Genomic DNA, 12,434 nt, shown 5'->3' on the forward strand with positions numbered 1-12,434 from the left:
ATGCTGAGGGGTGAGGTGTGGGGTGACAAGGCATGCCAGGCCCCCAGAATGACCTTGTTAAGCTTTGAGTAGTCAATGAGGTCAGGCCGGTGTCTGTGGATGAGCGCACAGAGTCCGAGGCCGTCTTTCCAGCTGCACAAAGGTCAGGAAGAACAGGAACACGTGTTAATGCAGACAGAACAGCAGCAAGGCTCTGCCCTGGGTCAGACGGAGCCCTGAAATGTGGGACTCAAAGCGCCTAACGAACGCCCTTCTGCCTGACTTAACGTACAAAAGGGTAGGCTTCCCTCCCTACCCAACCCAGCGACACGTTGCGGTCCCTTCCTGGAACACCAGTCTTCTTTTCGGGACGTTTCTAGGGTCTGCTTGGCTCTTCTTCATATATGGCTTCAGGCTCACCCTTGCCAGGACCCCGGCCCACGCTGGTTCTGAGCTGGGAGAACTCGCAGTGACAAGAGGGAAGAAGCCTGTCTACTGCATCCCTGCTTCCTCTCCGGTCAGTGCCCTCCCATCCCAATCCCCTCCTTCCTCTCTCCTCCAAGCCTCCCATGTGGATCCGCCTGCAGGGTCTACCCAATAAACACACACAAGGATGTCTACCCCAAAATGTCCAGGACACACTTCTCTCCAAGATTCTTAGTATACCTGAAAAGTCACCTTGAGCTCCCAGGTACTGTGTCTTTCTCCATAAGATTCTTTACATTTACATGTTTTTTAAAAGGCAAAGGCAAGCAAGCACATAAGGGACTTAGGAAGCAGGGCCTGGACTTCTGGTCTGGTTCCCCAGAGACACCTGCGCTAACCCTTCTTTAGATGACCCTGGGCTGTGAGCCTGCCAGTGGGGACCAGGGGTTCACCGAGGGCTGTGAGCTGGAGGTCTGTTCCTCCAAGGGGTAAAGGGGGAGGAAGGAAGCCCCAGAAAGTGGCTGGGCCAATCTTGGGCCCAAGGAGGAGAGCAAGAAGGTCAACGAGAGGTGAGTCTGCAACCAGTTGACTTTTGCGCTGGCAGAAGGTCTCAGCCCTTCGCGGCTCCTCACACCCTCCACGAAGAATGTTGCCAGACAGGAAACCTCTTTCCCACCTCTGTATGCTCAAGGCCAAGCTCAGTGCCTGACCCTCAGTAGACACTCTACTAATGCTTGTCTGCCCACAAGAACCTCCCTGATTTTTCCTTGTGGGATCATCTTTACCCTTCATTTCTCAGACTGCCCATGGTGGCTGGGGACCCACTGTACAAAGGGTGAAAATACAGACAACTCTTCCACCCACAGATAATGACAGAAGACCTGCACAAAGAAGAATGCTGAAGCACGTGACAAAACCATGCTCTCAGACTGAATCCAGGCTCCTGTCATTCTGCAAACATGAGTGTTGTACTTCTCTTGAATCCCAGCACACAAAGCTGGCCGATGAAGGGTGTCTCCCTGTCGTACACTGTGAGGCATCGGTGTGCAGACAGCATGTTGTGGGAACACGCATTTCGCCTCAGTGTCTTCCTTACGGAGAAGCCCCCACCTTCTAGCTCTTTCCAGCACCAGGCGAAGATGACGGTGAGGTGCAGTCCCACACCCCCAAATTGTGAAGCCCATTCGTGTGCAGCAAGGCATTCACTTAACAATACCGAGCTGTTCTACCAGCTCCTCAAGTCTTAATCAGACCTTCCCCCGAGGGAGATCTTAAGCATTAGAGATTCTATGGCCTCAGCTCCACTACATACATAAAACACATCTCACACAGGAGCAGGAAGACACCAGTATAAGGAACCACTGCCCTCCCTGCCATCCAAGGATCCTCGTAAGAATGTTAGGACCCAGGGCCCTTGTTGCTTACCTGGTGTGGAAGTTCTGAATGTTCACATTTCTATAAGGAGCGGTTTTCCTTTGACACCAAAGCAGGAGACCTTCTTTGGCAGAAGTTTCTGTAATGGTAGCCAGGAAAAATTGTCCGTGTGGAAATACTCACTATTTAATGCACCCAACTCCTGGTCACTTTCTAAAAGGAGACCCCCAAGGAGGCCAACCACAAAATGTATCATCTCTTCTCGTGGTCTCTTAGAAGGGTACGGGCTGGAACCCAGCACCCAGGGACGGATTTCTGATGACACTTAGAAGACTTGAAAAGGAGGGGCACCTGGGTGTCTCAGTCAGTTAAGCATCTGACTCTTGATTTCGGCTCAGGTCATGATCTCACGGTTCATGAGTTCGAATCCTGCGTTGGGCTCCACACTGACAGCATGGAACCTGCTTAGGATTCTCTCTCCCCCTCTCTCTGCCCCTCCCTCCCCTCAAAATAAATAAAATAAACTTTAAAATAAAAAGAGGACAATTCCTTGAAAAGGGCAATGCAGGAGCAACCCCAAGTTATGATATCATAATTATAAAACCAGACTTCAGGGATTTGGGACATTTACTATTTTTAAAGGAAACTTTAAAAAATGTGTGTAGTTTATGACCTCACTAACCTGTCATTCAATTCACTTATCATTTGGAATCCTGGGTAAATGTAATCCACTAGAGGCCATGGTGTCTCAGATTTACTCCCTTACCCAGTGATTTGTATAGGCTGAAAGGCTTTCATAATTTCAGGTTTGGCCACCTGAGTTCTGACCAAGTGGAAACAACACCCCCCTGTGGTAATCATGAAGGTGTGTGGCTCAGACATCCTGCTGCTGGGAGCACAGGGCAGGCAGCTCACAGAGGTCCCAGCCATGACACTCTGAATCCACTCCGCGCTCCCTCAAGGCCATACTTCCTCAGCTGCTCCAGCCAAAGACTGAGTGAGGAAGGGCCCCTAGTACTGGGCCATTCCTGTGCATGTGGGGCTCCCCTGAGAGTCACTGAGGCCTAAGGGCTTCCCACCAGTCTATGAACAAGGCCTAAGGATAGCACTGCAGGTAAGACTCTTCTCTCCCCAGCCCTCCCTTCCTTCCTCCAGCATGGGTGTTGGCCAAGTGCACTGGCCATTTCCTGTTCTTCATAGGCATCCTCTTCCCCCGTCCCCCCGAAATCTCCTGCACGTCTGTTCTGTACTGAATGTTTGTATCTTCCTAAAATTCCGATGTTAAAGCCCTGAACTTATTTAGATAGGGAGTCTTCAGGAGGCAATCAGGGTTAGATGAGGTCATGAGGGTGGGGCTTTCATGAGGATTAACACCCTCATAAGAAGAGATACCGATACCGGAGCTCTTCCACTCAAGCCATCTAGGACATAGCAAGATGGCAGCCATCTACAAGCAAAAATGGAGGTCCTTATCAAAAACTGACCACACTGTCACCCTGATCTTGGACTTCCAGACTCCACAACCATGAGAAAACAAATTTCTGTTGTTCAAACCACTCAGTCTATGGTTTTTTTGTTTTTTTTTTTTTTTTGAGCAGACTAAGACCGCATCTAACACCCACCTGGCACTTGTTTCTTGGGGAACTCAAAGTTACATTTATCCAAATAGCTCCTCAAACCCACTCCCTAAATCTAGGATCCTATATGTATTTAAGTGTTAACAATTTAGAAAACCCCTTTAAACCTGTGGATTCTAGACTAACATTGGGCCTTGGCCTTCCATTTCAGTTAGAGCTTGAAGTTTATTTTTTTCATATCAAAATAAGTGTTCTGTAACTATTGATTTAAATTATCTATTCTACTTCAGACTTTCTTTTGACCTATGACCCAGTTGAAATAAACACACTCCCAAAATTTCATGTGCTATAGGAATAGCTTGAATGATTCCTGTTCACGTCTCTTCTCTAGAAAATTATTGTTTGGAAAAACAACTGAAAATTCTAAGACTTCATTCAAATACTAATTGATACAGATGTTGAAGTATGAAACTCCCTATCTAGTGGTCCTGGCCAATATAACTAATATGAAAAAGTATACCAAGAGGAAATTATGTACTGTATATAACAAAGTTTAAATGAAACAGACTAGAAAGGTAAACAGAGGTAAAGTAGATGAATAAAATCTCACAACTGCTATGGAAGTTTAAATTTGCCATTCACTGGGACGCCTGGGTGGCTCAATTGGTTAAGCGTCTGACTTTAGCTCATGTCATGATCTCACAGCTCATGAGTTCGAGCTCCATGTCGGACTCTGTGGTGACAGTTCAGAGCCTGGAGCCTGCTTCAGATTCTGTGTCTCCCTCTCTCTCTTTGCCCTTCTCTGCTCATGCTCTGTTTCTCTCAAAGATACACAAACATTTAAAAAATAAAATAAAACAAAATAAAAATAAATAAAAGTAGGGGCACCTGGGTGGCTCAGTCAGTTAAGTGGCCAACCCTTGATTTCGGCTCAGGTCATAATCTCTTAGTGATATCAAGCCCCACACTAGGCTCTGCTTACTTGGGACTCTCTCTCTCGACCCCTCCCCTGCTCATAATTTTTCTCTCTCAAAATAAATTAACATTTTTAAAAAAATTAAAAACAAAAAGCAGTATTTGTTCCTTAAGGTGGCCTTAACTATTTAAATATTTAAATTTGGAAGTGTATAAAATTGGTAAAGTTATCACGAATTACTGGTTTTTAATACAGCTTGAACTTTTAAGAAGCATTTTGTTATTTTCGCTGGAATGAAGGAAATGTACTTTAATAAAAGTACATTGTATGGAAGTTTTCAAATTCAGACTGTTTACTCATTCAAGCTGGCTGTCATTTCTGAGCCTGAATTATTGAGATTTTAATATCATTATGTCTTACTTCGATTTTAAATGACACGAATGGGGCTTCAATGCCAGAAGGGGATAATCTAAGTGGGTCAGAAACTCCTTAAGGGTAAACACCATAGGCTTCATGCCATCTGGTCCAACAGTAGATAAATTATTGGGTTTTTTTTTTTTAGTGTTTGTTGGTTGATTAGCAACTGACATTTAAAAAGACCAGCATCAGTGGGTATTCTGTCCTGGGCAGAATTACCAACAACACTCCCCTCACCATTCAGGTACCTGGTTACCTGTCAGGTGACAAATTACAGGATACTTATTGGCTGGACAACTTATACTGTCTTATTTAAATATGTTCTGTGGCTATACACTTTGTGATTGGAAGCCTAAACAGGCCAAGTTCTAATTTTGAGAATGTCAATTTGACACTTTACAACAGTGCTGAATTCATCAAAATATTTTGGAGTACTGTGGGTGTAAAAGACTAAAGATTCTCATCTTTCAATCTTCCACATTGCCAAGGATTACAATTCTATTATAGTGAGGGAACAGTTGTTAGGCCAAAAGATACAGTAACAATAGAGATTTTGTTAACAGAAAGAGAGACAGAAAGACAGAAAGACAGAAACAGAAAAGGATGTGGGAGGGGAGGGTGAATGAATGAACTCAGATTTCAACTGACTGTTTTTCTATACCTGAAAAAAGTGTCTCAGCTTCAAGTCTACAGCACTGTTATAGTTGTGGACCTACTAGTATAATAAGCAATTAAAAGCTCAAAAAAAAATGCTCATTTTAAAAAGCGACTTCTGTTCTGAACATGTGCTCATCTTTTCCAAAATGACTCCACCCCCATGAATGAAACAGTATTGCTGGGGTCTTTTCCCATACAAATATAAAACCTGTGAAAACCCAACTCCCATATCATTCATTAAATCATGTAAATGACGGTTCCACTTCATGAAGCCCTATTCGAATTTGACTTTATGAACTCAATTTACACAATCACTCCAAGTATCTTAATACCATCAGATTTTTCAACCACATCTCTTACCTTCAACTGAAATATCCTGAATAGCAAAGCGAAGGATGATGGTCCAGATCATACCCAGCGTCATTTTCACATTGCCATCCACAATTTCTTTGCGTGAGAAAACACAACAACAAATTAGTGTATCCATAACATGAACCGGTGCATGAACTTTTCCTATAACTTGTACATTTCCCCTAAGTTATGACTTCTGAGCTATCGGAAAATATATGCATACACGGAGAGACCGCTTTATGTTTTTCTAAGTGTGGCAGTGTGTCTAGCTATAAATACTGTATTCATAACCAAATGTCTCTAGTTTAAATGAATTCTGAGTTAATAAGAAGCACAAATCTTGCAAATGCATTATCACTGAAAACAACCCGAGAGTTTCTGAAGCATAAAGACTAGATGGGCGAAGGCTCTAAGTCATCAAATCCAAAGAACACAGGCTCTTTAGACCTGTGATCTTTAGACCCTGATCTTTCCAGCGGTCCCCCAGGTGGCAGGTTCACAGGATTCAGTTGCGGAAACTAAGGAACGGGAGTCTCAGCTCCTGGCAAACACTCCAGGGCCCCAATATCCCTATTAACTAGTTTTTAAGAGTGACTGGGAAGGTTAAGCTCTCTCTCATCCTGATAATCAGGCTGAAGAAGACGGCCTTATATTTGACTCTAGGCTTTACAAACAATCTCAGAGCCTGGTCTCCCATTCATGCTACCTTTTACTCTCATCTCTAGACACAAGAGCCTACCAGAGAGCCTGACATGAAGCAGGCACCACTAGCAGCGAAGGAAAGAAGTTGTCCAGTGGCAGGCACATCCGCCCCCACACTGTGAGGTCAGTGTGGCAGCCAGGGGTATTCTTCTCACACTCCATTTACCTTCAGCCCCGATGGACACCAGTTTCACGCCTTTGCTGGCTATGTAATCCAAGGCTTTGTTGACATTAGCAATTTTGTGGAATCGCATTTTTCCGCGGTCAGGTTTGGGCAGCCTTTCCCCTGTCGGATGAAAAAAAGAATAGCATAGGCACAGAGAAACTAGCTCCTTGACGTGGAACCAAGATGCCAAAACTCAGAGTCCATGCTTCCTTAAGTGGAAACAGGTGTCTGACTATTTCTGATGGGTCTCTGGCTTCTGTAAATCACCGTACAGAGGAACACGGACCAAAAAAGCTTTCAAGACCAATGGACCGATGTGGAGCCATATGCTTTTCAGATCCGCTGGGAGACTCCAGTTTGGCCTACATACGAGCCAACTTACAAAGGAGAACAGAGAAAAGCTGGTTGGGATCCCAGGAGCCTCTGGAGTTGCTGACTAGCTGTTAGAGGAAGTCAGGATGGCCTCGTCCAAATGACAGCGGTGGCCGCCAGGGCTCATCTGAGACACCTGATTATGAAGATATATGGATCAGGGCAGACTTGCCATCACCCTCCCAGTCATACTTCCTCCTGAGCGATCCCTTCTCTCATCCAAAGTCTAACCCAGCCAACTGAAATTCAAGGCAAAACATAACCCCTCTGGGATCTGAGCTCATGTTTTCCGAGTTCTGCCAACACTTATACCGGCTTGCTGCATGAAAGATGACGTCTGGGAGGTGCACTAGCTGGGCTAAGAGTAGAGAGGGCAGCATGGTGGGTAATCACATAACTGTCATTTTTTTCTTCTCTTATTTTGTTTCGAGATGGGTGGTACAAACACGATTTTAATAAGTCAGTTTTAAACAGAAGTTACTCCTTTATCAGAGCAGAAAAAGAAGTCCAGGCAGACCGCTCTCTGGAAAGGTTCTCTTTGCCGATAATACCATGTTCTTGCCTAGGTAGGTTCAAGGGAAACTTCTGGTACAGTCATCTCTAACCAGACACATATCTGTCACTCACACGCGGATGCACAGGATTTGGGTAGGATGGGTATGCAATGTCCAGGACCAACCTGAGATGACTTCCAAAAGCAGCATGAGTTTAAGGCCATTCCTGAAGTCCTCCTCGATGTTCTCAATCTGGGTGCCAGCTTTCCTCAGGTGGGAATTACACCAGGCGGTGAAGGTCTGCAACGAGAACCAGACACTGCTGGGCACAGCCCCATTGGCAGTCAGCCCCACTCCATGCGGAGGAAACTGACATCCTACGCACTCTGGGGAGTCTAAGAGGCTGGAGCTCCTCCGGGGAGAATCTGGTGGGAAGAACAACTTGGAAAAACTAACAATTTTATTAGTTTCCCCTTTCGGGACAAAAAAATCATTTATTTAATATGCCAGCCTGAGGAATTTGTGCCTTCTGTTTAAAAAGGTACCCTGTTCAGGGGAGTCTGGGTGGCTTAGTCAGTTAAGCATCCAACTTCAGCTCAGGTCATGATCTTACTCACAGTTAGTGAGCTCAAGCCCCATGTTGGGCTCCGTGCTGACAGCTCAGAGCCTGAAGCCTGCCTTCAGATTCTCTGTCTCCCTCTCTCTCTACCTCTTACCTGCTTGGACTCTGTCTCTCTCTCTCTCAAGAATAAACATTAAAAAAAAAAAAACAAAAAACAACCAGGTACCACGTTCAGGGGCACCTGAGTGGGTCAGCCAGATGAGCGTCTGACTCTTCATCTCAGTTCAGGTCTTGATCTCACATTTTGTGTGATTGAGCCCTGCGTCTAGCTCTGCACGGACAGCATGGAGTCTGCTTGGGATTTTCTCTCTCTCTCTCTCTCTCTCTCTGCCCCTCCCCCCACTCATGCTCTCTTTCTTCTCTCAAAATAGACTTAAAAGAAAAAGGTATCACATTCACACCTACGCCTTCACCTTCTGAAAACCTCTTACTTTGTAAGAAATACAGACTACATCAGAGTGTGCTTATTCCCTGCACAACAAAAATAAGCTTGCTTGAAGAATGGATGAATAAATAATGTTTCAGGAATGTTCATAATGTCTTACTTTAGAGCAGAGGGTGGGCGGTATTGTGTCGCAGAAAGGAGAAGAGAGGAGGGGACCCATAACCACTAATTACCTACATCTAGTTTTTCCTGAATCCACAACAATATTAAGCTAGTAACTAAATTAATTAAACAAATTTGCAGTAGAGTCAATCATTAAAAATGATAATGGTGGTAGTAACAATGACTTCCTACTGGCATATTCCAGGCCCTGGGCTAGACCCTGGACTTCAAAGACCATTAGATACAGCCCTGCCCTGGGAGGGCTCACAGCCTAGTCATGTTAACAAATTATGAAGACAATCTTTAGCGGAAAGATGGACTATATATGAAGTGACATCCAAAGTCATTCTGTTTATTTTTCAAGCTGCTTTTAACTTGGCTTCCACTTGTGCACGATTTCCTGCCAAACCCATTTTAGAAGTGCTCCTGGCAGCTGCTGGCTAAGAATCCAAACTGTCCCCTGTCTCACAACAGCTGTGGGACTCAAGAACAAAATGCCCGGCACGTTACTCTGTGGGGAGACACATAAATAGGGTCTGTGTTCTAGATGACAAAATGAATCCCTAAAATATAAACAGCTTCCATGCAAGGCCACAAAAAGACACCATTTCCATACAAAAATGATTTTCTTGGGTAATAAAGATTTACAAGTCTGACTGTCAGTTTTTTTCAACAAATATGTGACGGCATTAAGTTCAAGGGCAAAAACGTAGGCATTTTCTTAGACTTAGAAGAATTCATTTTACTCTGAGAACCTAAAGTAAATAATTAGTTCTCCTAACACACATCTAAACTTTAGTTAACTCTAAACAGAAGAGCAACTTGAAACCATATACTTTAGATTTTTCCCCAGTCGATGGGATAGCCACTAGCCGTGCATAGCTACTTACATATAAATTAACAGAAGTTAAAAGAAATTAAAATGTTAGTTTCTCAGATGAACAAGCCACTTTTTTAAAAAATATAATTTATTGTCAGGTTGACTAAACTAGTCTTTGACAAAGCAGGAAAGAATATCCAGTGGAAAAAAGACCATCTCGTTAGCAAATGGTGTTGGGAGAAGTGGACAGCAACAGGCAGAAGAATGAACCTGGACCACTTTCTTACACCAAACACAAAAATAAACTCAAAATGGATGAAAGACCTAAATGTGAGACAGGAAACCATCAAAACCCTGGAGAGGAAAACAGGCAATAACCTCTTTGACCTTAGCCAGAGTAATTTCTCGCTCAGCACAAGCCACCTTTCAAGTGCTCAGAAGTCCTATGTGGCTGGTGGCTATTGAGCTGGATGGTGACCATACTGAACATTTCCAGCATCACAGAAAGTTCTATGGGACAGAGTTACCCTAGATAACCCAACTTTGGTGTCTACAGCTAAGACTGTTACACAGAGTCCACCATTTATTTATTTCAATATTAACTTTATCTATTTACTTTCTGAATAAGAAATAAAGTTCCTTGGTTCAAAATCCAAGTCAGGGAGCCTGGGTGGCTCATGGGGCACCTGGTGGCTCGGTCGGTTAAGCATCCAACTTGGCTCAGGTCAGGAACTCACAGTTCAAGGGTTCAAGCCTCACATTAGGCTCTGCACTGTCTGTGCAGAGCCTGCTTGGGATTCTCTCTCTCCCTCTTCCTCTTTGCCACTCCCTCACTTGCTCTCTCTCTCTCTCTCTCAAAATAAATAAATAAACTTAAAAGAAATTCAAGTGGTACAAAGGGTATGAAGGGAAAACCATCCCTCTCTTCCTATTCCCAGCCATCCAGCTCTCTCCCCCAGAGGGAACACACACATTCTTTTTTTTGTGTGTGTATCTTGTCCATGATCTTCAACAGATATATAAACACACAGATACACACGTTGTGTTTTGTGCCTTCAATACAAATCAGAATATACACAGTTTGGTACCTGTAATTTTCTTCCCCACTTAAAAAATATAACTTAGAGGTCATTGTGAATCAGTACAGATCATTTCTTTCCATGACTGCATAGTATTTCACTGTAGCACATAAACCACACTTTACGTAATTAGCTCCCTGTGGATGGACATTTAGGTTGTATCCAGTTATCCTTCAGTAAAATACATCCCAGGCCCCATTTTAAGCAAGCAAAACTACTTTACACATGGTTTGGGATTTTTTACTCACAATACTGAGACTAATTATATATCTAACCCGTTGGGACAGGTGTAGGAAAATAGGCCATGATTTTTTAAAATATAATTTATTGTCAAATTGGCTAACATACAGTGTGTACGTACAGCGTGATCTTGGTTTTTGGGGTAGAGTCCCACCGTTTATTGCTTACATACAACACCCAGTGCTCATCCCAACAAGTGCCCTCCACCATGCCCATCACCCATTTTCCTGTCTCACCTGACTGCCCATCAAGCCTCAGTTTGTTCTGTGTATTTAAAGCTTTGCGCAGTGGCAGTATCGTAGCCAATGAGGTTTATCCAAGGCGCGATTATTGCTAATTGTTCTGTGTATTTAAGAGTCTCTTGGGGCGCCTGGGTGGCTTAGTCGGTTAAGCGTCCGACTTTCGCTTGGGTCACGATCTCGCGGTTCGTGGGTTCGGGCCCCGCGTCGGGCTCTGTGCTGACTGCCAGCTCAGAGCCTGGAGCCTATTTCAGAGTCTGTGTCTCCCTCTCTCTCTGACCCTCCCCTGCTCACGCTGTCTCTCTCTCTCTCTCTCTCCTAGAAATAAATAAAAATATTTAAAAAAAAAAAAAAAAGAGTCTCTTGTGGTTTGCCTCCCTCTCTGTATCTATTTTTCCCCTTCACCTCTCCCATGGTCTTCCATTTAGTTTCTCAAATTCTGCATATGAGTGAAAATATATGGTATCTATCTTTCTCTGAAAGACTTACTTCACTTAGCATAATACCCTCGAGTTCCATTATCCATATTGTTGCAAATGGCAAGATTTCATTCTTTCTCATTGCCGTGTAGTATTCCATTGCGTAGATAAACCACATCTTCTTGATTCATTCATCAGTTGATGGACATCTGGGCTCTTTCCATGATTTGGCTATTGGTGAAAGTGCTGTTATAAACATTGGGGTACATGTGCCCCTATGCATCAGCACTTCTGTATCCTTTGGATAAATACCTCGTAGTACTTTTGCTGGGTAGGAGGGTAGTTCTATTTTTAATTATTTGAGGAACCTCCACACTGTTTTCCAGAGCAGGTGCACCAGTTTACCTTCCCACCAACAGTGCAAGAGGGTGCCCGTTTCTCCACATCCTCTCCAGCATTTGTAGTTTCTTGAGTGGTTCATTTTAGCCACTCTGACCAGTGTGAGGCGGTATCTCAGTGTGGTTTTGATTTGTATTTCCCTGATGATGAGTGACGTTGAGCATCTTTTCCTGTGTCTGTTGTAGGCCGTGATTTTTAAAAATCGATTTGACAGGCAAAAAATATAATTACATAAAACATTTGTAGAGTTCTTTTTGTTCAGATTCCACTTAAAATGAGCAACTACTGCTGGTGCAAATACCTTATCTTGTGACCACGTGATTTAAGTCCTTTCATAATAAAAGTCTCAGAAACACTCCTGGATAGAACCCCAAAGCTGCTCATGAAATCCATGCAAGCTTCCTGACCCCGCTATGCAACGCTGTGGAGGTCTATTTGATCCTACCTTTTTATAGGTCTACATGCAGGGAAGGTAATTTACCAGAGGTAATTATTCCTTTGTGCAAATCCAGAGAATGAATCTAATCTAAAAGGTCAATTTATTTAGTTAAGTCTAATGAAGGGTCCCTATCTTTAATGATCATTCTTAAGAGCCAATAAAGGTGGTAAGTAACCAGTTGGAATGTGAAGAAAGGACC

At 43.7% G+C, this 12,434-nt stretch overlaps 1 protein-coding gene and 1 non-coding gene across 4 annotated transcripts in view; one reads left to right on the forward strand and one right to left on the reverse strand.

Annotated features, from left to right (window-relative positions):
• Window positions 1–12,434, reverse strand: part of ACTN2 (actinin alpha 2) — a 72,807-nt gene that overhangs the window by 35,489 nt on the left and 24,884 nt on the right. For 2 of the 3 annotated variants that reach the window (XM_039247189.1, XM_039247190.1), the window contains exons 2-6: window positions 7,617–7,731; window positions 6,566–6,685; window positions 5,707–5,793; window positions 1,831–1,918; window positions 54–132 (exon numbers count right to left, since the gene is read on the reverse strand). In XM_039247189.1, coding sequence (XP_039103120.1) covers window positions 54–132; window positions 1,831–1,918; window positions 5,707–5,793; window positions 6,566–6,685; window positions 7,617–7,731 — 489 coding nt within the window. Of the gene's footprint in view, window positions 1–53; window positions 133–1,830; window positions 1,919–5,706; window positions 5,794–6,565; window positions 6,686–7,616; window positions 7,732–12,434 lie in introns of those variants that run through there. The other variant, XM_039247191.1, reaches the window with a different exon arrangement.
• LOC120241833 lies at window positions 11,016–11,158 on the forward strand. Its single transcript, XR_005530962.1, has one exon. It is a non-coding gene; the product is annotated as a U4 spliceosomal RNA (small nuclear RNA).

Source organism: Hyaena hyaena, unplaced genomic scaffold, assembly GCF_003009895.1.
Source record: "Hyaena hyaena isolate Hyena2069 unplaced genomic scaffold, ASM300989v1 scaffold_288, whole genome shotgun sequence".
Classification (NCBI taxonomy): Eukaryota; Metazoa; Chordata; class Mammalia; order Carnivora; family Hyaenidae; genus Hyaena; species Hyaena hyaena.